We start from the raw sequence: 25,819 nt of genomic DNA on the forward strand, positions 1-25,819 counted from the left end.
CAAGGAGACATCAAGGTAAAGACTGAGACAGGCAGCCAAAAACAACCTTAGAACACGAGGCTGTCCGATGAGGGGGAGAGGGAATGTAATATGTCGTAGTTGTAGGGGATTCAATAATAATTCAAGAGTGGCATGATAGCACAGTGGTTAACACTTCTGCTTCATAGCGCCAGGAACCCAGGTTTGATTCTGGCCTTGGTGACTGTGTGGAGTTCACATGTTCTCTCTCTCTCTCTCTCTCTCTGCATGATTTCCCTTGGGAATCTTAGGATTGTTTCTTCCCACAATCCAAAGGTGTGCAGGTTAGGTGGATGGCCATGCTAAATTGTCCTCGAGTATCAGGGGACTAGCAGGGCAAATACACGGGGTTACAGGGATAAAGTCTGGGTGGAATTGTTGTCGGTGCAGGCTCCATGGGCCAAAAGGCCTCCTTCGGCACAGGAGCGATTCTATGAATTAAAGAAAAGATAACAACCTTCGGAAGCAAGATCTCGAATCCCACACAGTTTATTGTCTTAATGCTGTCAGAATGAGGAACATCTGGAATCAGCTTGGGAGGCTGTTGGAGAGAGAAGGGACGGTGGATCCATGCTGGGACCAACAACATAGGAAAAAATAAACAAGAGCTCCTATTTGGAGTGTAAGGAACTGGGAGTTAAACTAAAGAACAGGACCACTAGGTACATAATCTCTAGATTATTACCTGAACCATGTGGAAATCGGAATTGGGCTAAGCAGGTTTGAAAGGTGAACATGTGGCTGAAGGAGCGGTTTTGGAAAGAGGATTCCATTTCCTGGACACTGTCACAGGAAGGGAATGAAGTGAAGGGCGGCTCCACCTGAGCCAGTCTGGGACTCGGGGTCCTCACAAAAAGGAGAAATAGAATTGTTCACAAGGATTTAAACTCGTCACTGAGTGTGGACTTGAGTGGAAAAGATGGAATTGATAATTGTTCAGAAATAAAAAATAACAGTTAGAAATTGGGGAAAATGTCCAAAGGGAAATATGGTGTCAAAGAAAACTAGCTAAAACCAGCTAGTTATCCACTTGGCGTGGGCTTTCCCCTGCCCCCGAGACTGGCAGGGTCAGGATGGCCATTGATTGATCACATAAGGCTCTCAGTGGATCCAAGGGATGAGTGGGCTGCCAGGTGCTTCCTCTGTCCCCACGTTTGGGCCACATGGGTAGGCGATAGACAGGCCACATGCTGCATTGCACCAGAACGCCAGGGCAGGATGGGAAAATTCCTCCCAGTTTTCCCTGTCAATCTTGGGTTTTACTTTACCCTGATTAGATCCCTTTTTATCCCCTTAATGTTAGATCTCTTTCAAATTAAAAGTTCTACTTTTGATTGTTCCTTGCTCTCTCCATTACTAATCTAAACTTTGTGATATAATGATTACTCTCGCCAAACTGTTCCCACAAAGACAGTCAATCCACTTGGCCCAATGCCAGATCCAAATGCCTCATTTCTAGTTGAACCGAGAATGTACCTGATCGAGGAAATTCTCCCAAGCACGTTTCAGAAAATTCCTTCCCCTCCTTTCCCTTTACTCTAACACAATCGCTGTTTGAGTAATTAAAGTCCCCAACATTATCACTTCACAGTTCTTGCGCATCTCTGGTGATTTCCCTGCAGATTTGCTCCTCCGTTTCTCTCTATTTACAGACCTGTAGAATACTTTCAGTAGCCTGATCAGACCTTTCTTGCTTCTTAACTCGGAACTGAATGGATTGTGTCCTTGCTCCCTGAAGGATAGCCTCTGTTTCAAATCCCACACCGTCTCCTCTGGTTCATTCCATTCCCTGTCTTCTCCAGTTGCCAGTTTGGGCCGGACATGTTGTGGGAGATGTTGGTGGGAATGATGTCATGGCAAGTGGGCAGTGTAGCGTGAGAATTGTCGAGGATTGGAACGATTTGAAAGCGATATTCCATCACATCTCCGAGTACTCAGATAAGCATCAGAAAACCCACCAATGCCTCGACTTTCTCAGAAGATTAAGGAAATTTGGCATGTCAGCTACGACTCTCACCAACTTTTACAGATGCCCCATAGAAAGCATTCTTTCTGGTTGTATCACAGCTTGGTCTGGGCTCCTGCTCTGCCCAAGACCGCAAGGAACTATAAAAGGTTGTGAATGTAGCCCAATCCATCACGCAAACCAGCCTCCCATCCACTGACTCTGTCTACACTTCCCGCTGCCTCAGAAAAGCAGCCGGCATAATTAAGGACCCCACATATCCCGGACATTCTCTCATCCACCTTCTTCCGTCAAGAAAAAGATACAAAAGTCTGAGGTCACGTACCAACCGGCTCAAGAACAGCTTCTTCCCTGCTGCTGTCAGACTTTTGAACGGACCTACCTCGCATTAAGTTGATCTTTCTCTACACCCTAGACTGTAAGACTACATTCTGCACTCTCTCATTTCCTTCTCTATGAACTGTATGCTTTGTCCGTATAGCGCACAAGAAACAATACTTTTCACTCTATGTTAATACACGTGATAATAAATCAAATCAAAATCAAATCAAGTCAACTGGGTTTCCTCCAGATGCTCTGGTTTCCTCCCACAGCCCAAAGATGTGTGGGTTAGGTTGATTGGCCATGCTAAAATTGCCCCTTAGTGTCCTGAGATGTGTAGGTTAGAGGGATTAGTGGGTATAATATGTAGGGATATGGGGGTAGGATTATGGTCAGTGTAGACTCAATGGGACAAATGGCCTCTTTCTGCACTATGATTCTATTATTCTAACTGATATTAGACTCACAGTGAATGAGCTTTGCTCCTTTACTGATGGTAATGATAACTGAATTATCATTGATGCTGCGTCCAAACTGACTGGGCCACCTGTCTCCCAGATACCGAGGCAATGGAAGGTGTAAACTTGGCTGTTTCAGGTGAATGCTGGAGTGAATGTCAGTGACCACACGGTGATCTCGCTCTGTGAGTGTCACTCTCAGCTGTGTGTCCACTCTGTCATGTGACTGATCACTGACGTCCAATCGTATCTAGGGGTTCAGTGTCAAGGTGCAATCTGTGTGCCTGAGGGTTGGGGAGGATGGTGTGACCTGGGTATATCTTCATCTTCAGATGGTTCAGCACTAACTGTTGGTGAATACTTTCCCCGTTGTGCTGCTGGTTTGAGTGTGTCAATGTGAGCCAAAGTGTTGCAGCCTTTTGGATGAGTGTTGCTGACCGTACACAGTAGCCACATGCTCCCCCGGCAGCTGCACCGTCCAAGGATGGTTAGGGATGAAGGCGATTTATCTTTCCTGCATTTTCATTGTGAGATCGATGGCCTTTAATGAGGTGTTAAAGATAACAATTTATTATCTCCCCTGCATTCAGGGCTCGGGGAACCAATGCAGCCGCTTCTCTTCACTTCATTCCTCCTGTTGCTGTGAGGGTGCGACGGGCAATGAGGGTCTTCATTAGGGTGAAAAGACCCGAGTCCTCGCTTGGATTCACAGTCAGGCTTCCGTTGCTCGTTTTCCTGTGGCCTTGACAATAACTGCTAATACCCAATCCTTGCATTCATGTCATGACTGTAAATATGATGCCTTGAACGCCACTGGAAAAATGGAGGCTGGTGGGGTCCGTGCAGACAGGCCCAGTGGTTGACCCTAATTCCATTCTCACATCCCAATTAAGACCATGTACACCACAACACTTACAGTTAAGGGATTATCAACTGAATGTGCGCTATCAGTGAAGGAGGAAAGCTCATTCATTGTGCATTAGACCCTCAAATCTAGTACTCAGCTGGACTATGTTATCAATGGTCTGAGCAGGGTGTGCTCATATTTTCAGGATTTGGTCGTAGGATCAACTGATTCCTATGGACATTCCAACATATTTTCTGGCTCACTTGTTTTACTTTTCAGCTTCTGGGGATTCCCTTGAATGTTTGCATAAGATGTGCACGGTATTGATGTTTTTCCCTTTTAATCCACAGGGGATTCGGTCCGCCTTGTTGTCCAACGAGGGGCATACACGCGGTGGGTCGTGCGAGGGCTGCTCTTGGATGTTTCAAGAGTTGCCTAGTGCTTCATGTCGTTAGTGTACGCTTAAACTGAACCAGATGTTGGGCAACACGACAGCTCAGTGACTATCACTGATTGCTGTGCAGACACATGGATTTGGGCCGGTGTCTGTGGGAGTTTGCGCATCCTCCCCGTGCTTGCGTGGGTTTTCTCCGGGTGCTCTGGTTTCCTCCCACATCCCAAAGATGTGCTCTTAGGCTGATTGGTGTAACAAATTGTCCTTAAATTAGTCTTCCCTCAATCTAGTTTCCGATGTGGAATGCCATAAGCATAGACACGGGTCACGGGTGGAGAGGGAACTCACAATGTTAAAATGGGCGGTGTGGGCTCGTTGGGCCGAAGGGCCTGTTTCCCGGGCTGTGTTGTTCTTTGATGTTTACAGGGTGCCCCTACAATAGGAGGTGTGTTGAGTCTTCCCATGCACCTAGAGACCTCTCCCTTTCCAGCTTGTTTCTCAATCTGCACAATTCTTAGATGAGATTGAAAATGGCCCTATTGCCTTCCTGCCATCAGACCAACTTCCAACCTCCCACTCCCACCATGGTGCTCCCAGCTTCCTTCCAATTCACCGCCTTCTAATTTCCCTTCTTCCTGTTATTATTCAGGCCCCCGTTACCTTTGGCCACACCCCTCTCCATGTGGATATTCCTATTCTGCCCACTGAACCCTTCAATGTTCTTGTCCCTATGTCCTTTGTCAACTGACCCCTTGCCTTCTCAAGGCCACATACACCCTTACATTTCAGCATCCCCCTCCCCCGTGAGACCATTCAGTATCGCACCATGACGTTTCAGCTACAGGCTTACACAATCCAGGTTGCTCCTCTGAACGTGAGTGTTTTCTGCCTGACATTACCACGGCTCCAATCCTTAGGTTCAAATTCCTTAGGTGACCGACCATTAAGCACAGCTGTGTGTGGCCGTCACTGCCCACAGTGGCCTACTCCCACCCAACACCAGGCCCTAGAAATTTTACACCATGGAAGGCCCTCTAACATGATCCGTACCACCTCAGGACTGTTTCTTCAACATGTTCCTGACAGCGTGGCCTCAGCTCTAGGATGGTCTGGGGCTGTTCCCTGGATAGTTTTACACCCCAGGACAATCTGTTCAATATTCCTCTGGACAGTGTGACCTCACCCCCAGGACACTGGGGGAGGTGAGAGTGGAAATCGCTGGGGCCTTGTACAAAATCTTTGTCTCCTCTTTGGTCACAGGAGATCCCAGAGGACTGGAGAATAGCCAATGTTGTTCCCCTTGTTTAAGGAGAGCAGCAGGGATAATCTGGGAAAGTACGGGCAGGTGAGCCTGTCTTCAGTGGTAGGGAAACTATTGGCGAAGATTCTTAGAGACAGGATTTACTAACATTTGGAAAAATATGGACTTACTAGTGATAAGCAGCATGGCTTTGTGTGGGGGAGGTCATGTCTCACAAACTCGATTGAGTTTTTTGAGGAAGTGACAATGATGATTGCTGAGGGCAGGGCGGTGGATGTTGTTTACATGGACTTTAGCAAGGCCATCGACAAGGTCCCTCATGGCAGACTGGTGCAAAAAAGTGAAGCCACATGGGATCAGCGGTGAGCTGGTAAGATGGATACAGAACATCCACATACAGAAGGATGTGGAGGCTTTGGAGAGGGTGACCAGGATCTTGCCTGGTCCAGGGGGCATTGGCGATGAGGAGAGGTTGGGGAAACTCAGTTTGTTTTCACTTGAACATCGGAGGCTGAGAGATGACCTGATAGAAGTCTACAAGATTATAAGGAGCATGGGCAGAGCGGATAGTCAGATTATAAGGGGGTACAGGTTTAAGATAAAAGGGGGAAAGTTTAAAAGAGGTGAGAGAGGCAAATTTGTTTTACAAGGAGGGTGGTAAGTGCCTGGAATGCGCTACCAGAGGAGGTGGTAGAAGCAAATAGAATAGCAACGTTTAATAGGTATTTTGACAGATTATATGAATAGACAGAGAAGAGACTGCGTAGAGGCAAAAGTTCTTTAGTTTAGAAAGTGTCATGAGTCAGCATAGGCTTGGTGGGCCGAAGGGCCTGTTCCTGTGCTGTACTGTCATGTCCCTGACAGCCTGGCCTCGGCTCGGGGATGCTCCTGGACTGACACTTAGACAGGTTTAAAACTCGTACCTTTCACTTCTCCAGTCTGTTCCTCACAGTCTCACCTCCGTCTCTATCCTACCCGCTGGCACAGCCTCTAATGCCCGTCCCTTGGTGCCCCCTCAGATACGAGCACCCGAAATCTCTCAGCAATGCTGTGAAAAATCACTGAAAGCAGCATCTACGTATCTGGCAATTCTTAATGAAGTGAAGCTTACCATGTGTATGCTGCTCCGGCCCCGCCCACTGCCAGGATTCTCCAGCCCCGCCCACCGCCGGGATTCTCCGGCCCGCCCGCCCACTGGGATTCTCCAGTCCCGCCCGCCTGCCGGGATCCTCCGGCCCCGCCCACCGCCAGGATTCCCCAGCCCCGCCCACCGCCAGGATTCCCCAGCCCCGCCCGCCGCCAGGATTCTCCAGCCCCACCCGCCGCCAGGATTCTCCAGTCCCCCCCACCCCCCGGGATTCTCTGGCCTCACCCGCCCGCCAGCCAGGATTCTCCAGTCCCGCCCACCCGCCAGGATTCTCCGGCCCCGCCCGCCGCCAGGATTCTCCAGTCCCTCCCACCCATCCCCCGGGATTCTCTGGCCTCACCCGTCCGCCCGGATTCTCCAGTCCCTCCCGCCCACCGCCGGGATTCTCCAGTCCCGCTGTTGAGAATGGAGATTTAGCGGAGTGCCGGATTCTCTGTTCTCGCTGGCAGGGCATTGGAGACCCTCAAACTGCAGCCAGTGGATTTTCCTTCTGGGAGAGATCAGTGGGGATCTCACCCCACTTGGACTCACCATGAAAATCAGGAGAACAAAATTCCAAACGTATTTCCCACCGGGAACCTGAGTTTTTCCATCATACCAAGCATCGTTTAAAATGCCGTTTGCCAACAACTGCAGCTGATGTGGTGTTAAAGCTTTATACCTTTTTGTCTCTGTGATTCTACCACGGGCTCAGTCTCACACCCAATCCAGGAAAGTGAATAATTAAACCAATCTTTAACTAGCAAGCAGATTTTAACATGGATACAGAGAGCTCTATCGCCGATTCCACCTCAGATAGATCTCCTCAAACTGAGCTGTGAATGAAATATCGATATTTCACTGTTTTAATTTCCTGCTCAGACTTACAGGGCAGCATCACACATAAATTTTCAGCACACAGACAGGGGTCCACAGGACAAGAGCTGTGATTCGAGTGTGGGCTCAGCCTGCCTCTCTCTTCCCGTTACTGAGGCAGCTCAGTCACGTTCACTGAGATTTTCTAAGCACTGAATAAGGTGATTTATATTGTTTCACAAACGTGAGTCTTTCCTGAGATAACGTAAGGAAATAAATCCAATCAAACTGAATCGTATGGCAATGTCATCAATTAGTTTGTTCCTTTCCTGGTGGGACAAGGTGCAAGGAGGGGTAAAGTCAGCCCCCTGTCTTTTGTGGTCTCCTGGATACCAGGAGATTGATGTCAGTTCCAAGAGACTCTGGGACAGCTGACAAACCAATTCCCTTCGACTCTAAACCCCCTTGAAGAAAAGGGCCAATGTTCCATTAGCCTTCCTGATTACCTGCTAGTTTCCTGTATTTCATACACAGTTACCCCTCGTGTTACAGCTTTCTGCAGTTTCTTTTTCTATTTAAATAATACTTTTCTTTTGTTCTTCCTTCCAAAATGAACAATTTCACATTTTCCCACATTCGCCAACATTTTGCCCAGTTACTTGTTGGCACCCAGGTTGATAAGGTTGTTAAGAAGGCGTACGGTGTGTTAGCTTTTATTGGGAGAGGGATTGAATTTCGAAGCCGTGAGGTCATGTTACAACTGTACAAAACTCTGGTGCGGCCGCACTTGGAGTATTGCGTACAGTTCTGGTCGCCGCAGTATAAGAAAGATGTGGAGACATTGGAAAGGGTGCAGAGGAGGTTTACCAGGATGTTGCCTGGTATGGTGGGAAGGTCTTATGAGGAAAGGCTGAGGGACTTGAGGTTGTTTTTGTTAGAGAGAAGAAGGTTAAGAGGTGACCTAATTGAGGCACACAAGATGATCAAAGGATTGGATAGGGTGGACAGTGAGAGCCTTTTACCTCGGATGGTGATGGCTAACACGAGGGGACATAGCTTTAAATTAAGGGGTGGTAATTATAGGACGGATGTCAGAGGTAGGTTCTTTACTCAGAGGGTAGTAAGGGCGTGGAATGCCCTGCCTGCAGCAGTTGTGGACTCGCCAACTTTAAGGGCGTTCAAATGGTCAGTGGATAGGCATATGGATAATATTGGAATAGTTTAGGTTAGAGGGTCATTAGATTGGTTCCACTGGTCGGCGCAACATGGAGGGCCGAAGGTCCTGTACTACGCTGGAATGTTCGATATACTTAACCTATCAATATCTCTGTGCAAACTGGTTGGAGTGAGGACTCGATTACAAGGAGATAGATGTTATGCTACAGTTGTACAAAATCCTGGTTAGACACAGCTGGAGTTACTCTGAGCAGTTCTGTGAAGAATATATTAGCCTTGGAAGGAGTTCAGTGAAGAATGATAAAATAGGAGCAGGAGTTGGACACTCAGCCCATCGAGACTGCTGCATAATTCAATGTGATCATGGCTGCTCCTCTATCTCAATGCCATACTCCCGTTCTCTCCCCATACTCCTTGATGCATTTTATATCTAGAAATCCATCCAGTTCTCAAATATATTCAGGGATTTGGCCTCCATTTCCTTCTGTGGTGGAGAATTCCACAGGTTCACCACCCTCTGAGTGAAGAATTTCTCCTCATCTCGGACCTAATTGGCTAATCCCAGATCCTGAGGCTGTGACTCCTTGATCTGGACCCCAGCGAAAGGAATAAACGTCCCAGCATCCAGTCTGTCCAGCCCTGTCAGAATTTTATACCTTTCAATGAGATCCCCTCTCATGCTTCTCAATTCTGGAGAATTCACACCCAGTCGACCCAATCTCTCCTCATACAATAATCCTGCCACCCCAGGAATCAGTCTGATGAGCCTTCACTGCGTTCCCGCTGTAGCAAGTGTATCTTTCCGTGATAAGGAGACCAAACTACAGACAATACTCCAGCTGTGGGACCCTGTACAGTAACACATCCTTGCTCCTTTACTCAAATCCATGGGTTGAATTAGGAGGAGGGAATACACAAATTACACTTGTATTTCCTGGAATTTAGAAAGTTTGGGAATGGTTTGATCAGGGTTTTCAGATATCTAGTGAAGAACTACATTGATTGATTGTGCAACTGAGGGAATCTAAAGAGGTGTCAAAGTTCAGAAGCCTTTTTCCCTGTTACCATTGATACTGGATCAGTTGTTAAATTTAATCTGAGATGAACAGAATTTTTATTGTCTGTAGGTATCAATGATGACAATATGGGAGTTAGGTTCCACGTCAGTCACTGTGCCTCTGAATAGACTCCTGTCCCAGTGTTGCTATTTTTCTCTCTGCATTTTACCCGGACTCTCCCTCGAGCAGCCGGATTTACTGCAGAGTTCGGGATTGTGGATACTGCAGAGTTTGATAAAGAAGCCCAGTTCCTATGAACCTCACCCAGAAACTCGGGAGTGTTACTGCAGAAGTTGCCGGATGGATCTCTGCTCTTGGGAAACAAGCTGCCCATTTTGGCTTAGTGCCAACATTGCAGTGACTCAGTGTCAGATCTCCACTCTCCCCGGACCAGCCTCTCACCGGGAGCCGCCATATTGTGCGTGACTGGTGATGACATCACAACGTTCTCCCACCCTGTCTCCCTCCTAACCACAATCTCACTCTCCCACTGAGTCAGCACGTTTCAAATTATTCATTTAACTCTACAATTAGGAAATTGGCTCTAACCATCTGGATTATTGAAGGGGAGGATATTGGTTTGGATTTTTCTGGTACCTGTCCTATCTAGTGTTAACATCAACCATAACCCAGGCCATTAGCTACACCTCAATCCCACAAAACCTGTTGGATTCAGTGTTCCGCACACACTCAGGCTGGGCTGGTTTCAACTCAGAATCTCACAGCTAAGGCAACGCCCGCGTCACTGTGCCACCTCCCCCACTCTTCCTATCGGTCAGTGATTTTCATCATTCCAGTCGGTCTACACTGGACAGTAACACGATCCGCTCACCTGAGTGGGATTTTGATGCAAATGTAACGGTCAATGGCGATGGCCAGCAGGCTGAAGATTGAACTCTGGGTCAGCACCAAGACAAAGCAAGCGATGAAGAGACAGCCGTAGAAGAGGGAACAGAAGCCGGTGCTGATGGTGATGGCAAAGGGAATGGCGAGAACTCCGACAGCAATATCTGCGATAGCCAGGGACACCACAAAGAAATTGGTGACGTTCTGCAGGTTACTGTTCAGGTATACGGCCCCAGCAAACCAGAATATTGCCCAATACAGCCAGAACTGCAATCATAAGCTCAAAAACAATGTAGATCACAATCTCCAAACTTTGCCTCTCAGTCGTTAGCATGGTGAAGTGAACGAGGTCAAGATGTGGGAATAAACATCGTCCATAACTGCAACTCCCATCCAAGGCAGCTCCCACCAATCAGAAACAGCGTGCGGGCACCGAGGTCAGAGTTGAAAGCTGGAGTTTGACCGCTCCGATTCCAACTGTTTATTATTCAGCCACGTTTGCTGGCTCTGACCTCTGCTTTCCACACAGTAACCGCTGGTTATCTCAACACCGACATGACTCCATCAGCTCCAATCCAGCCTTCCTCTGATTGGTTAGCAGCTTCAGATGAAGCCTCTGCCTATTGGTCGATGTCATTTCCACCCGAGCCCGGCTTCCTGCCTCCTCCGTTCCGACCTTCACAAAAAACCCGACAATAATTATTCATAAAATCTCAGTGAGGCGTCCAGTCTGCCACACAATACCGCACATGCTGGAACTCTGAAATCAAAAAACCCTGCTCTCTGCTGTCCCCACCCCTCGGCCGCCCCCGACCCTCCCCCTCCCCTCAGCCGCCCCCGACCCTCCCCTCCCCCTCCCCTCAGCCGCCCCCACCCATCCCCCCACCCCCCACCTCGGCTGCCCCCGCCCCTCCCCCTCCCCTCGGCCGCCCCCGACCCGCCCCTCCCCTCAGCTGCCCCCTCCCCTCCCCCTCCACTCAGCCACCCCCGACCCTCCCCCTCCACTCAGCCACCCCCGACCCTCCCCTCCCCTCGGCCGCCCCCACCCCTCCCCCTCCCCTCGGCTGCCCCCGACCCGCCCCTCCCCTCAGCTGCCCCCTCCCCTCCCCCTCCACTCAGCTGCCCCCTCCCCTCCCCCTCCACTCAGCCGCCCCCGACCCTCCCCTCCCCTCGGCCGCCCCTGACCCTCCCCCTCCCCTCAGCTGCCCCCTCCCCTCCCCTCCCCCTCCACTCAGCCACCCCCGCCCCTCCCCTCGGCTGCCCCTCTCAGCTGACCGTGCACCGTCCCCCGCCCCTGCCATTGGGGAGCAGGTGAGGGATGGGGGTGGGGGGGCAGATGAGAGACGGGGTGGGGGGGGGCGCAACAGGTGGGGACCAAGGTGAAGGGCGTGGGCACAGGCGAGGGACGGGGTGGGCAACGGACAGGACTGGGGCAGGGAGCGGGCGAGGGGTGGAGGCGCAGGCGAGCGACGGGGGGTGAGCGAGGGGAGGGGGGCCGAGGGAGGGGAGGGGGGGCCGAGCGAGGGGTGTTGGCAGGCGGGGTGAGAGAGGGGCGGGGGGGGCAGGAGAGGGGCGGGGGACGGGGAGTGAGAGAGGGGCGGGGTGGGCAGGAGAGGGGCGGGGGGGCAGCAAGGGACAGGGTCAGAGAGAGAGAGAGGAACAGAAGGAGAGTGAGAGAGAGAGAAAGGGACAGAGAGAGAGAGTGAGAAAGGAAGGGAGAGGACTGAAGGGGGGGAGGACTGAGGGGAGGGGGAAGGACTGAGGAGTTGGGGAGGACTGGGAGAGAGAAGAGGGGGAACGGGGGGGAACGAGGGAGAGAGAGAGAGGGGGGAACGAGGGAGAGAGAGAGGGGGGACCGAGGGAGAGAGAGAGGGGGGAACGAGGGAGAGAGAGAGGGGGGAACGAGGGAGAGAGAGAGGGGGGAACGAGGGAGAGAGAGAGGGGGGAACGAGGGAGAGAGAGAGGGGGAACGAGGGGAGAGAGAGAGGGGGAACGAGGGAGAGAGAGAGGGGGAACGAGGGAGAGAGAGAGAGGGGAACGAGGGAGAGAGAGAGGGGGAACGAGGGAGAGAGAGAGAGGGGGAACGAGGGAGAGAGGGGGGAACGAGGGAGAGAGAGAGGGGGGAACGAGGGAGAGAGAGAGGGGGGAACGAGGGAGAGAGAGAGGGGGGAACGAGGGAGAGAGAGAGGGGGGAACGAGGGAGAGAGAGGGGGAACGAGGGAGAGAGAGAGGGGGGAACGAGGGAGAGAGAGAGGGGGGAACGAGGGAGAGAGAGAGGGGGGAACGAGGGAGAGAGAGAGGGGGGAACGAGGGAGAGAGAGAGGGGGAACGAGGGAGAGAGAGAGAGGGGGAACGAGGGAGAGAGGGGGGAACGAGGGAGAGAGAGAGGGGGGAACGAGGGAGAGAGAGAGGGGGGAACGAGGGAGAGAGAGAGGGGGGAACGAGGGAGAGAGAGAGGGGGGAACGAGGGAGAGAGAGGGGGGAACGAGGGAGAGAGAGAGGGGGGAGCGAGGGAGAGAGAGAGGGGGAACGAGGGAGAGAGAGAGGGGGGAACGAGGGAGAGAGAGAGGGGGAACGAGGGAGGGGGGGAACGAGGGAGAGAGAGAGAGGGGGGAACGAGGGGAGAGAGAGAGAGAGGGAACGAGGGAGAGAGAGAGGGGGAACGAGGGAGAGAGAGAGGGGGAACGAGGGAGAGAGAGAGGGGGGAACGAGGGAGAGAGAGAGGGGGAACGAGGGAGAGAGAGAGGGAGAGAGGGAGAGGGGGAACGAGGGGAGAGAGGGGGGGAACGAGGGAGAGAGAGACGGGGGAACGAGGGAGAGAGAGAGGGGGGAACGAGGGAGAGAGAGAGAGGGGGGAACGAGGGAGAGAGAGAGAGGGGGGAACGAGGGAGAGAGAGAGAGGGGGGAACGAGGGAGAGAGAGAGGGGGGAACGAGGGAGAGAGAGTGAGGGAGGGACCGAGGGAGAGAGAGTGAGGGAGGGACCGAGGGAGAGAGAGAGGGGGAACGAGGGAGAGAGAGAGAGGGGGGAACGAGGGAGAGAGAGAGGGGGGGACCGAGGGAGAGAGAGAGGGGGGAACGAGGGAGAGAGAGAGGGGGGAACGAGGGAGAGAGAGAGGGGGGAACGAGGGAGAGAGAGGGGGGAACGAGGGAGAGAGAGAGGGGGGAGCGAGGGAGAGAGAGAGGGGGAACGAGGGAGAGAGAGAGGGGGGAACGAGGGAGAGAGAGAGGGGGAACGAGGGAGGGGGGGAACGAGGGAGAGAGAGAGAGGGGGAACGAGGGAGAGAGAGAGAGAGGGGAACGAGGGAGAGAGAGAGGGGGGGAACGAGGGAGAGAGAGAGGGGGGAACGAGGGAGAGAGAGAGGGGGGAACGAGGGAGAGAGAGAGGGGGAACGAGGGAGAGAGAGAGGGGGGAACGAGGGAGAGAGAGAGGGGGGAACGAGGGAGAGAGAGAGGGGGAACGAGGGGAGAGAGAGAGGGAGAGAGGGAGAGGGGGAACGAGGGAGAGAGGGGGGGAACGAGGGAGAGAGAGACGGGGGAACGAGGGAGAGAGAGAGGGGGGAACGAGGGAGAGAGAGAGAGGGGGGAACGAGGGAGAGAGAGAGAGGGGGGAACGAGGGAGAGAGAGAGAGGGGGGAACGAGGGAGAGAGAGTGAGGGAGGGACCGAGGGAGAGAGAGTGAGGGAGGGACCGAGGGAGAGAGAGAGGGGGGAACGAGGGAGAGAGAGAGGGGGGAACGAGGGAGAGAGAGAGGGGGGAATGAGGGAGAGAGAGAGGGGGGGAACAAGGGAGAGAGAGAGGGGGAACGAGGGAGAGAGAGAGGGGGGAACGAGGGAGAGAGAGACGGGGGAACGAGGGAGAGAGAGACGGGGGAACGAGGGAGAGAGAGAGGGGGGAACGAGGGAGAGAGAGAGGGGGGAACGAGGGAGAGAGAGAGGGGGGAACGAGGGAGAGAGAGAGGGGGAAACGAGGGAGAGAGAGGGGGAACGAGGGAGAGAGAGAGGGGAACGAGGGAGAGAGAGGGGGAACGAGGGAGAGAGAGAGGGGGGAACGAGGGAGAGAGAGAGGGGGAACGAGGGAGAGAGAGTGAGGGAGGGACCGAGGGAGAGAGAGGGGGGGGAACGAGGGAGAGAGAGAGGGGGGAACGAGGGAGAGAGAGGGGAACGAGGGAGAGAGAGGGGGGAACGAGGGAGAGAGAGAGGGGGGAACGAGGGAGAGAGAGAGGGGGGAACGAGGGAGAGGGGGAACGAGGGAGAGAGAGAGGGGGAACGAGGGAGAGAGAGAGGGGGGAACGAGGGAGAGAAAGAGAGGGGGAACGAGGGAGAGAGAGAGGGGAAATGAGGGAGAGAGAGAGGGGAAATGAGGGAGAGAGAGGGGGGAAATGAGGGAGAGAGAGAGGGGGGAGCCGAGGGAGAGAGAGAAAGAAAGAGTGAAACAGAGAGGGAGAGAAACAGACAGAGAGAGGCAGAGAGTGAGGGAGAAACAAAGATGGAGAGAGACAGAGGGAGAAAGAGAGAGAGAAAAACGGAGAGGAGATAGAGAGAGAGAAAAAGAGATAGAGATTAGAAAGAGAGGGAGAGAGAGAAAGAGAGAGAGAGAAAGAGACAGAGAGAATGATAGAGAAAGAAACAGAGAGAAAGATAGAGAGAAAAAACGGAGGAGCGATAGAGAGTGATAGAGAAAGAAAGAGTGAGAAATAGAAAAACAGAGATAGACAGAGAGAAACAGAAATAGGGAAAGAGGGAGAGAGATAGAGCGAGAGAGAAGCGGATTGAGAGAAACAGAAATAGAGGGAAAAGCAGACAGAGAGACACAGACTGTGGACACACACACACAGAGCTGAATCCGGACTCTCTCTGTTCCGGCACTCAGTCTTTCTCAGAGACTGGGTGAATCTCTCTCTACTTTTTATTTACCTCGGGTTCTGGTTCCTGCAGTATTTCCCTCACTTTCCGATCTGTCTCTTTCTCTCTGTCCCTATTTCGCTGTTTCTGCTTCGGGCCAATCTTCACTTTCTGAATTTCACGCCAAATGCAGCAACAGGACTTGGGGAGTCTGATTCCAGCCTATCAGCCCCTGTCACTATTCTCTATTCATTCCCGGAACTTCGCCTGTGGGCGGGGGTGTCTGCCTGTCTGTCTCTGTGTGTGTCTGTTTCTGATTGTGTGCCGATCTCTCTCTCTGTGTGTTTGTGGGTCTCTGTCTGTGTATCTATTTATGTCTATCTGTGTTTGTGTCTGATTGTAAGTGTGTGTTTTTGGGTGTCTATGTATGTCTGTGAGTGTGTCTGTCTGTGTTTCTATATCTGTGTGCACGGTCTGTGTGGCTGTTTTTTATTCATTTATAGCATCTGGGTGTCACTGGCTAGATCAGTGTTTATTGTTCCATCCCTAATTTCCCTTGAGAAGGTAATGGTGAGCTAGAACCACTGCACTCTGTGTGCTATAGGTACACCCACAATATTGTTTGAGTGTGTTTGTGTGTGAATAAATCCCTTGGTCTGTGTGTGTACACTTTTAGGTGCATGTGTTTGTGTGCATATCTTGTGTGCTTGTCTACTTATCTGTGTGGTATGTGTGTGCATATTTGCATGTGTGCTTGTCTGTGTGTGTGTTTGTGAATCTTTTGTGTATGTGTGTCCAGTGTCCAGTGTGTGTGTGTGTGTCCTGTGTCCAGTGTGTGTGTGTGTGTCCTGTGTGTGTGTGTGTATGCCCTGTGTGTGTCTGTCCAGTGTATGTGTCCTGTGTGTGTGTAATGTATGTGTGTGTGTCCAGTGTGTATGTGTGTCCAGTGTGTGTCCAGTGTATGTGTGTGTCCAGTGTGTGTGTGTGCGTTCTGTGTGTGTGTGTCCTGTGTGTGTGTGTGTGTGTCCAGTGTGTGTATGTGTGTGTTTAGTGTGTGTATGTGTGTGTGTGTCCTGTGTGTGTGTGTCCAGTGTGTGTGTGTGTGTCCTGTGTGTGTGTGTGTCCAGTGTGTGTACATATGTGTGTGTGTCCAGTGTGTGTACATGTGTGTGTGTGTCCAGTGTATGTGTGTGTGTCCAGTGTGTGTACATGTGTGTGTGTGTCCAGTGTATGTGTGTGTGTCCAGTGTATGTGTGTCCAGTGTGTGTGTGTCCTGTGTGTGTGTGTGTGTGTCCAGTGTGTGTATGTCCAGTGTGTATGTGTCCAGTGTGTGTATGTGTCCAGTGTGTGTATGTGTCCTGTGTGTGTATGTGTGTGTGTGTCCAGTGTGTGTGTGTCCAGTGTGTGTATGTGTGTGTGTGTATGTGTGTGTGTGTGTCCAGTGTGTGTATGTGTGTGTCCAGTGTGTGTATGTGTGTGTGTGTGTATGTGTGTGTGTGTCCAGTGTGTGTATGTGTGTGTGTCCAGTGTGTGTATGTGTGTGTCCAGTGTGTGTATGTGTGTGTATGTGTGTGTCCAGTGTGTGTATGTGTGTGTGTCCAGTGTGTGTATGTGTGTGTCCAGTGTGTGTGTGTGTCCAGTGTGTGTGTGTGTATGTGTGTGTCCAGTGTGTGTATGTGTGTGTGTGTCCAGTGTGTGTTTGTGTGTGTGTCCAGTGTGTGTGCGTATGTGTGTGTCCTGTGTGTGTATGTGTGTGTGTGTCCTGTGTGTGTTCATGTGTGTGTCCAGTGTGTGTATGTGTGTGTCCAGTGTGTGTGTGTGTATGTGTGTCCAGTGTGTGTATGTGTGTGTCCAGTGTGTGTATGTGTGTGTGTGTCCAGTGTGTGTATGTGTGTATGTGTGTCCAGTGTGTGTATGTGTGTGTTCAGTGTGTGTATGTGTGTGTGTGTCCAGTGTGTGTATGTGTGTCCAGTGTATTTCAGGAATGACATTCCTTGTAATTTTGCCCCCTCACTAGGCTGAGATGCTACCTTGATACTTTGGCTGGGTGTGTAGGTATTGAGTCTGTTCTCACAGTGTAGGTCACTGGATAAGCAGCAGGGCCTGAGACCCTTGGTCAAATGGCTCCGTCTAAAATCAGAGCCAGCTCAGTGTCCTGATTGAGAGTCAGTGACTGGGATTGAAACTGTTCTGGGGTGCTCTGCCCAGACTGGGTGCTACATTTATCCAGGCTAAAGTTAAACTGCAAACTTTGTTTTTCAACTAGTATTTTTAAAGAAATCAGTGGTTAGCTCTGTTCTAGATTCACTTTCTAAGTGAATCTGTGCACAACAAGTTTCCACAGGCAACACAGACCAGCTTTGGTGACAGTGGTTAAAAAAAACCCCGGATTTATACAGCACCTCTGACAACCTCAGAACATTCCAAAGAGCTTTGTATCAAAGAGCTACTTTTGAAGAATCGCCACTACTGTGGTGCTGGAAATAGGGCAACACGTTAGTGCATGGCAAGATCCCATTAACAACAATGTGATAATTAATGTCCAGGTTTTAGTGGTGGTGATTGACGGATTGCATGGTTGGGGCATGGGATTGTCCAGCGGAGAGGACAGACAAGCTCCTACAGTAAGGACTGACACACACAGCACCCTCCAACAACACAGCATTAACGCTGGGGTCTGTGCTCGTGTCCCTGAATGTCAAAGGTGTAACCGAGACCATGAGAGAATGGAAATTTGGCCACTCAGCTAAGGTGCCACACTACCTGTGACAGACAGTCCCAGTTTGGTCTGGTACCGTGCTGCAACACAGGAAGTTAGTTTCTGATCATTGCTAATACTCACAACCCCCCTAGTGGCCGTCTCTGAACACAGAGCAGTCACTGGGAAAATCAACTATCCTTTCAGGGAAGAGTCACCGAGAGATAGCGGGCGAATCCTTACAATAGAGAGAGAAAAGAACTGGATCAATCTGAGGGTCTAGTGTGTGTATAACCAATGGAGTAATCCAGAGAATGAGAGTTCAGAGGTCACCATGCCAGTTTGGATCAGTTTGAAGCAATGAAACGTAAAAATAAAACCCTTCCAGATTCCTATCCATCCTGTTCGGAAAGGCAGATTTTCCTAGTCTGTGGAATGTTTATGCCGATTCCCAAAGTGATTCAGACTCTGGGGACGGGCTCTTCCCCTGGAAATCCGTCAGCAGAAACAGACAGTGAGTGGCACTCCCACTGGCCATGCCAGATCACTGCCCATCAGCTCATTAGATATACATGGCGAATCTTACCCACGAACACAGAAATTAGAAGCAGGAGTCGGCCACTTGGCCCCTCGAGCCTGTTCCACCATTCAATAAGATCATGGCTGACCTGATTGTAACTTAACACCCGCCCCATAACCTTTCATCTCCTTGTTAGTTAAAGGATCTATCTATCTCTGCCTTAATAATATTCACTGTCCCCACCTGCACTGCTCCCAGGGAAGAAAGTTCCAGATATTCACAACACTCTGAGAAATTATTTACTTCTTCTCATCTCTGAACTCAATGGGAGCTTTTTGTTTTTAAATTGTTGTCCCCTGGTTCTAGTCTCTCCCACAAGGGTAAACATCCTCTCAGTCTCCACCCCATCAGACCCATCAGGATCTTGTCTCTTTCAATAGCATCACCTCACAATCTTTTAAAGTTTATTTATTTGTCACAAATAAGGCTTACATTAATGCTGCAATGGAGTTACTGTGAAAATCCCCTTGACGCCACACTCTGACCCCTGTTCGGGTACACAGAGGGAGAATTTAGCATGGCCAATGCACCTAAGCAGCACCTCTTTCAGAATGTGGGAGGAAACTGGAGCACCCGGCGGAAATCCATGCAGACACAGGGAGAACTTGCAAACACTGCACAGACAGTGACCCAAGCCAGGAATCGAACCCGGACCCCTGGCGCTGTGAGGCAGCAGTGCTAACCACTGTGCCAATGAGTACAGCCCCGGCTCAATCTCTCCTCATATGAAAATCCCTCCAAACCCAGGATCAACCTAGTAAACATTCTCTGGACTGCCTCCAATGCCAGGATATCTTTCCCTGGATAACAGGACCAAAATCGTTCACAGAATTCCAGGTGTGGTCTAACTGCTGTCTTTGAGCAAGACTTCACTATTTGTATACTCCATTCCCTTTGAAATAAAGGCAAACATTCCATTTGCTTTCCTATTACCTGCTGAACTTGCATGCTAGCTTTTTGTGATTTATACTCGAGGACTCCCAAATCCCACAGTGCTGCAGTTTTCTGCTGTCTTTTTCCATTTAAATAATATTCAGATCCTTTATTCTTCCTACCAAAATGCAGAACTTCACATTTTCCTACATTACATTCCATCTGCCAAGATTTTGCCCACTCTCAGTATTTTTTAAACAAGACCACCAAAACTGCGGACAGTATTCCAGATGTGGCCTCATCAATGCCCTGTGTTCCTTTTTGGCTTTCAAGAGGCAATAGTGGGTCCGGTCAGTTTAAGCGCACTCCCCATGGATTCGGTGGGCCAGCTGGATGTCATTGGGCATGATGGTGAGTCGCTTGGCGTGGATGGCGCACAGGTTGGTGTCCTCAAAGAGCCCCACCAGGTAAGCCTCGCTGGCCTCCTGCAGGGCCATGACGGCCGAGCTCTGGAAGAGCAGGTTGATCTTGAAGTCCTGAGCAATCTCCCGCACCAGGCACTGGAAGGGCAGTTAGCGGATCAGCAGCTCAGTGGATTTCTGGTAGCGGCGGGTCTCCCTTAGAGCCACAGTGCCGGGCCGGTAGCTGTGAGGCTTCTTCACTCCGCCCATGGCTGGAGCGCTCTTGCGGGCAGCTTTGGTAGCCAGCTGCTTGCGGGGAGCTTTCCCGCCGATTGACTTGCGCACTGTCTGCTTGGTTCTCACCATCTCTTCAAACGCAGTAACTCGGAATCAATGCCCTTTGCAACTGCAGCAAAACATTTCTATTTCTGTATTCCATTACTCTTGCAATAAATGCCAACATTCCCTTTGCCTTCCTAATCACTTGCTGTACCTGCATACTAACTTCTCTTGATTGATGTACCAGGATGCCTGGATCCCTCTGTACCTCGAGTTCTGCAATCTCTCTACATTTAAATATTCTGCTGCTCTTCTGTTTTTCCTGCCAAAGTGGAAAGGATATACTTTTCCACATTATATTCCGTCTGCCAAATATAGCAGCTCACCATCACTTTCTGAAGGGCATCGAGGGATGAATAATAAATGCTGGCCCAGCCAGCGATGCCTACATCCATTAAATTAATTTTAAAAAGGTTTGCCCACTCACTTTATCTAAATATACCCATTTGCAGATGCCATATGTTGTCTTCACAACTTACTTTCTTACCTTTCTTTGTACCTTCAGAACATTTAGTGACCATACATTTGATCCCTTCATCCAAGCATTGATATAAATTGTAAATAGTTGAGGCTCTGGCACTCATCCCTGTGGCACTCCACTCAACTACTCCAATTGAAAATGACCCATTTATGCCTACTCTGTGCTTCCTGTTGGCGAGCCAATCCTATATCCATGCTAATATGTTACCCCACACCATGAGCTCTTTGCATCGTGATCTTTGATGTGACACCTTGTCACATGCCTTCTAGAAATCTAAGTAAATCCACAGGTTTGCTTGTTACTTCCATGTTGATTTTGCTTACTTGCTTCGAGATTTTCTGATTGCCTGCTATAACCTCCTCAATAGCAATTTCAGCAATTTTCTTACGACAGATTTGAAGGAAACTGCCCTGTCATTTCCTGCTTTCTGTCCCCCTCTTGTTTTAAACAGATGATTAATTTGCTATTTTCTGATCTAATGGGATCTTTCCAGAATCTGAGTAATTTTGGAAAATTCAAATGATCTCAGCAACCACTTCCTTTAAGAACCGAGGAAGAAATCCATCAGGATCTGGGAACTTGACAGCTTTTAGTCTGAGTCATTTTCTCAGTCTCTTTCTCCTGGTCACTGGCATTGTTTGGAGTTTCTCCCTCTCACCTCCTAATTCACCATTATTTGTATCCTCTACAGAGAAGACAGATAAAGTACCTGTTTAATTCCTTTTCTTCTGTTATTAATTCTCCCGACTGAACCCTCGAACAGCAAAGTTCACTTTATTTACTCTTTTCCTTTTTAAATTCACTTGGAAATTCTTGTCTGTTTTTGTATTTCTGGTTAGCTTTCTGCCTCTTCATTAATCTTGTAGTCGTCCTTTATATTTTAGATTCTGACCTGTAACCATTCTTTGTGGAATTGTATGCATTTTCTTTCAATTTGATACTCAACTTCTTTAGTTAGATATTGGCCAGTTGGTCCCTCCCTTAGAGTATTTCTTTCTCACTGGAATGTATCTTTTCTGAGTATTCTGAAATGTCTTCTTATATGTCTGCCACTGCATCTCCACTGACTTATCCCTTTACCCAGTTTCCCAGTTCACTTTAGCCAACTATATCATCATGAGCTCATAATTGCCCTTGTTTAAAGCACAGGTCCTAGATCCCCTCCTCTCTCCCTCAAACTGAATGTGAAATTCAGTCATGTTCTACCAAGGGCTGTCTTCACTATATCATTAATTGATCCAGGTCTAGTATTGCCTAGTCTCCGGCTGGTGCTGGAACCTGATCTGAGAAACACTCTTACGAACTCATCTTCCAGACTACCTTTGCTAGTTTGATTTGTCCAGGCTGTTTGTAGATTTAAATCACCCATAATTATCACCATATGTTTCTCACAAACCCCATTATTTCTTCCTGTATACACTGTCCTGCAGTGTGGTTACTGTTAGGAGCCCAGAAACCATTCCCACAAATAACATAGAACATAGAACATAGAACACTACAGCGCAGAACAGGCCCTTCGGCCCACGATGTTGCGCCGACCAGTTAAAAAACAATGACCCACTAACCTAAACCAATCCCTTTTCGTCCATAAACCTATCCACGGATCTCTTAAATGCCCCCAAACCTAGATCCCTCTGTTCATCCACACTATTCAAAGTCCTCCCGTTAGCCCTATACTCGACACATCTGTTATTCCTACCAAAGTGAATTACCTCACACTTCTCCGCATTAAACTCCATCCGCCACTCTCGGCCCAGCTCTGCAACCTGTCTAAGTCTCCCTGCAAACTATGACACCCTTCCTCACAATCTACCACACCTCCGACTTTGGTGTCATCAGCAAATTTACTAATCCACCCAACTATACCCTCATCCAGATCATTAATAAAAATTACAAATAGCAGTGGCCCCAAAACAGATCCCTGAGGCACACCACTCGTAACTGAACTCCATGACGAATATTCACCATCAACCACCACCCTCTGTCTCCTATCTGCTAGCCAATTCCTGATCCAATTTCCTAGATTACCCTCAATCCCATACATCTGCATTTTCTGCAGAAGCCTACCATGGTGAACCTTATCAAACTTCTTACTTTCACTGCTTTTTACCTCTGCCTAATCTGATTCTACACTGTGACCTCCAGAACTAAGATCTTCTCCCTCTATTCTTCTAATATCATCATTATGTAACAGAGCTATCCGTCCACCATCTCCCAGCTTCCGAAATGTCACAAACTCGTCAATATTCAGGTCCTAGTCTTTGCCACCCTGCAACCATGTAAGGATTTTCAGATCATACATATTTATTGTTCTTTGTGTTGACAATTGATCTGTTTTGTTATGAAGGCTATGTATATTCAGATACAGAGCCTTTAGTTCTGTCTTTTTACTCTTTTTGTAACCTCTTCCCTTTATTTGCTGGTCCACCACGAGCTTTGTACACTCTGTCCCTTCCTGTCATGCTCTGATCAGCATTTCTCTTATTCCTACCTCTCTCTCTTACTTTCTCTATTTAATTTATTACATCTTCCTAGCAACTCTCACATAACACATCACCTTCCCTTCCATCTTGATTCTGTGTTAATTAGTTTATTCTTAATTAATATAGCACCAGTATGCTCCAAATAACATATGCTATTTACACGCATCTCTCTCCCCGCACCCCTTTATAACCCATCCCTTTATCCCCTCCCCGATACCCTTCCCTGAACACCCCTCCCTCGCTTAGCCCCCTCCCATCCCCTCTGTCATACATCCCTACCCCTCCCCATCTCCTCACGTCCCCTCCCTACTCCATACACACCCCTATCCCTCCCCCCACCACATACACACCCTTACCCCTCCCTAATCCATATATACATAGCCCTACCCCACCCCTCCCCCATACATTCCCCCTCCCTATCCCATACTCACCCCTACCCATCCCCTCCACTCCACAAACACCCCTACTCCCTTCCCCAAAACATCACTCCCAACAATTCTACACACATTCCCCTCCCCCTCCGTCCCTTGTCCACAGGTGGATGGTGTAGGTGGGAGGAGAGAGGTGAGTATCAAACTGCAGATGGTGAGTGGATGTGGAAATCTCTATTGCAATGAGGTAGAGATTTGAGTGGATGAGTTAAAATGTCTCCAGTCTCTCGGAGAGTTAATCCCAGCAGTATTTTCTCTTTGAAAAGATGAAATGGTTTTCATTTGAACAGATTCTGTGACAGACTTGTGCAATCTTCCTTATCTTATTTATTTTTGTCGAATCTCATTATTTGTACATCTCGAGTTGAGTTTATATATTCTTTTAATAGTGAGACTGATAACACAATCTTTATCTCAAAGATGTTTTTGGTATTTGTTAGAGAATCTCTTTATATTGGCCACATGTCAAACATCTCCTTAAAATTCCCTCTTTCAATGATATTTTCACTGAAACTATTCTCTTCCCAGTTCAGCCACTTCAGGAACAAGGGGGAAATTGTCAGGTTGCCCTCGTTTGAAACGTGGAGTTGAATAAAGTTTCAGCTTCCATTCAGAGGTGCAGATAGAGGGTAATGAACAAGATCCAACATTTAACACCAAACAAGAAGCTGCTTTCAACCAACCAATTCCAAAAAAAATTATTACATTTCATCATTTATTTGTAAATAAATTTTGTATGATATTTTCCTGAACGAAACTGTATTGGATTGTTGAATGTTGGAATCTTGGCTTCTTGTCTGAGGGACAGCTTGTTACTGTGTCAGCAGCAGTCTCAGCCTGAGAGAAATCAGCTGCCTCACTCCTGGCACTTTATTTTTTTCCTGAGATGATTTATTTCTCCATCACTAATTGCCCCTGAGAAGGAGATGGTGAGCTGCCTTCTTGGATCGCTGCAGTCCATGTGGTGAAGGTACACCCACAGTGCTGTTAGGAGGGAGTTCCAGGATCTTGAGCCAGGGTCTTGAAGGAACAGTGATATATTTTCACATCAGGATGGTGTGTGATTTGGAGGGGAATTTGCAGGTGTCCCCATGTGTCTCTTGCTCTTGTCCTTCCAGGTGGTAGTGGTCATGGGTTTGAAAGGTGCTGCTGAAGGAACATTGGTGAGTTCCTGTAGATGAGTTCTTGGAGATGGTACACACTGCTACTGTGTGTGGGTGGTGGAGGGATTGAATGTTTGTAGATGGAGTGCCAATCAAGCGGGCTGCTTTGCCCTGGATGGTGTTGAGCTTCTTGGGTGCTGTTAGAGCTGCAGCCATCCAGGTAAGTGGGGAGAATCCCATCACACTCCTGACTTATGCCTTGTAGATTGTGGACAGACTTTGGGGGAATCAGGAAGTGTAATCCTACTCACTGTAGGATTTCTAACCCCTGACCTGCTTTTGTAGCCACAGTATTTATACGGCTAGTCCGGTTCAGTTTTTTGTTAATGGTAAGCCCCAGGATGTTGAAAGTGGGGATTCAGCGACAGCAATGCCATTGAGTGTTAAGGGGTGATGGTTAGATTCACTTGCTGATTCTTCCATTGGATGTGGTGTCGCTGACAAGGGCAGCATCCATAACTACCCCAGAACTGGCCATTTCAGGGGGAATGTAACATCCACCCCACTGGGGTCACATATAGGTCAGGCCAGGCGAACGAGATGGGTTTCACAATCATCATTCGACTTTTAATTCCAGATTGTTCTGCTGGGATTGGAATTCAACTCCCCAGAGCATCACTTGAGTGGATTACCAGCCCAGTCACAATACCATTAAATCATCACCTCCCCAGTCAAATGCTGCCTTGATGTCAAGGGTAGTCACTCTCACCTCACTCTGGAGGTCAGCTTTCTTGTCCATGTTTAGACCAAGGCTGTAATGAGGTCAGGAGTCGATTGACCCTGGCGGAACCCAAATCGAATATCCATGAGCAGGTTATTGTAGAGAAAGTGCCACTTGATAAGACTGTTGATGACACCTTCCAGTGCAGTGTACAGTACTACTGTTGGAATATTGTCAGGGTCCATTGCAATTGCAGCACCCAGTGCCCTCAGCCATTTCTTGATACCATAATAAATCAAATCTACTCCGGACTGATATCTGTGGAGCTCTGGAGCAGGGAGCGATTGCTGCACTGTCAGAGATGACAATCATGAGATATAAAACCAAGAATCTGACTCCTCACTCACTGATGATAAAATATTCCATGGGATTAACTTGAAGCAGAGTAGATTAGTTCTCTCCTGGCCAATATTTATCTCTTAATTAATATCACTAAAGTAGGCCATCAGCTATTTATACCATTGCTGTCTGTGGGAGCTTCCTGTGTGAAAATTGGCTTCTGCCCACTCTTCAGAATGAC

At 49.3% G+C, this 25,819-nt stretch overlaps 1 protein-coding gene and 1 pseudogene across 1 annotated transcript in view; both read right to left on the reverse strand.

Annotated features, from left to right (window-relative positions):
- The window catches only part of adora2aa (adenosine A2a receptor a), a 36,797-nt gene extending 25,907 nt beyond the window's left edge, over nucleotides 1-10,890 (reverse strand). Inside the window, 2 exon segments of the mRNA XM_080208797.1 lie at nucleotides 10,274-10,521; nucleotides 10,523-10,890. Of these exon segments, the coding sequence (XP_080064923.1) occupies nucleotides 10,274-10,521; nucleotides 10,523-10,621 (347 nt within the window). The 5' untranslated portion in view covers nucleotides 10,622-10,890.
- Nucleotides 10,891-19,636: 8,746 nt separating this feature from the next.
- On the reverse strand, nucleotides 19,637-20,047 carry LOC145356187 (histone H3-like; annotated as a pseudogene).
- Between the last annotated feature and the right edge of the window lie 5,772 nt (nucleotides 20,048-25,819).

This window comes from Carcharhinus amblyrhynchos, chromosome 20, assembly GCF_965287045.1.
Source record: "Carcharhinus amblyrhynchos chromosome 20, sCarAmb.v2.hapA, whole genome shotgun sequence".
Taxonomy (NCBI): Eukaryota; Metazoa; Chordata; class Chondrichthyes; order Carcharhiniformes; family Carcharhinidae; genus Carcharhinus; species Carcharhinus amblyrhynchos.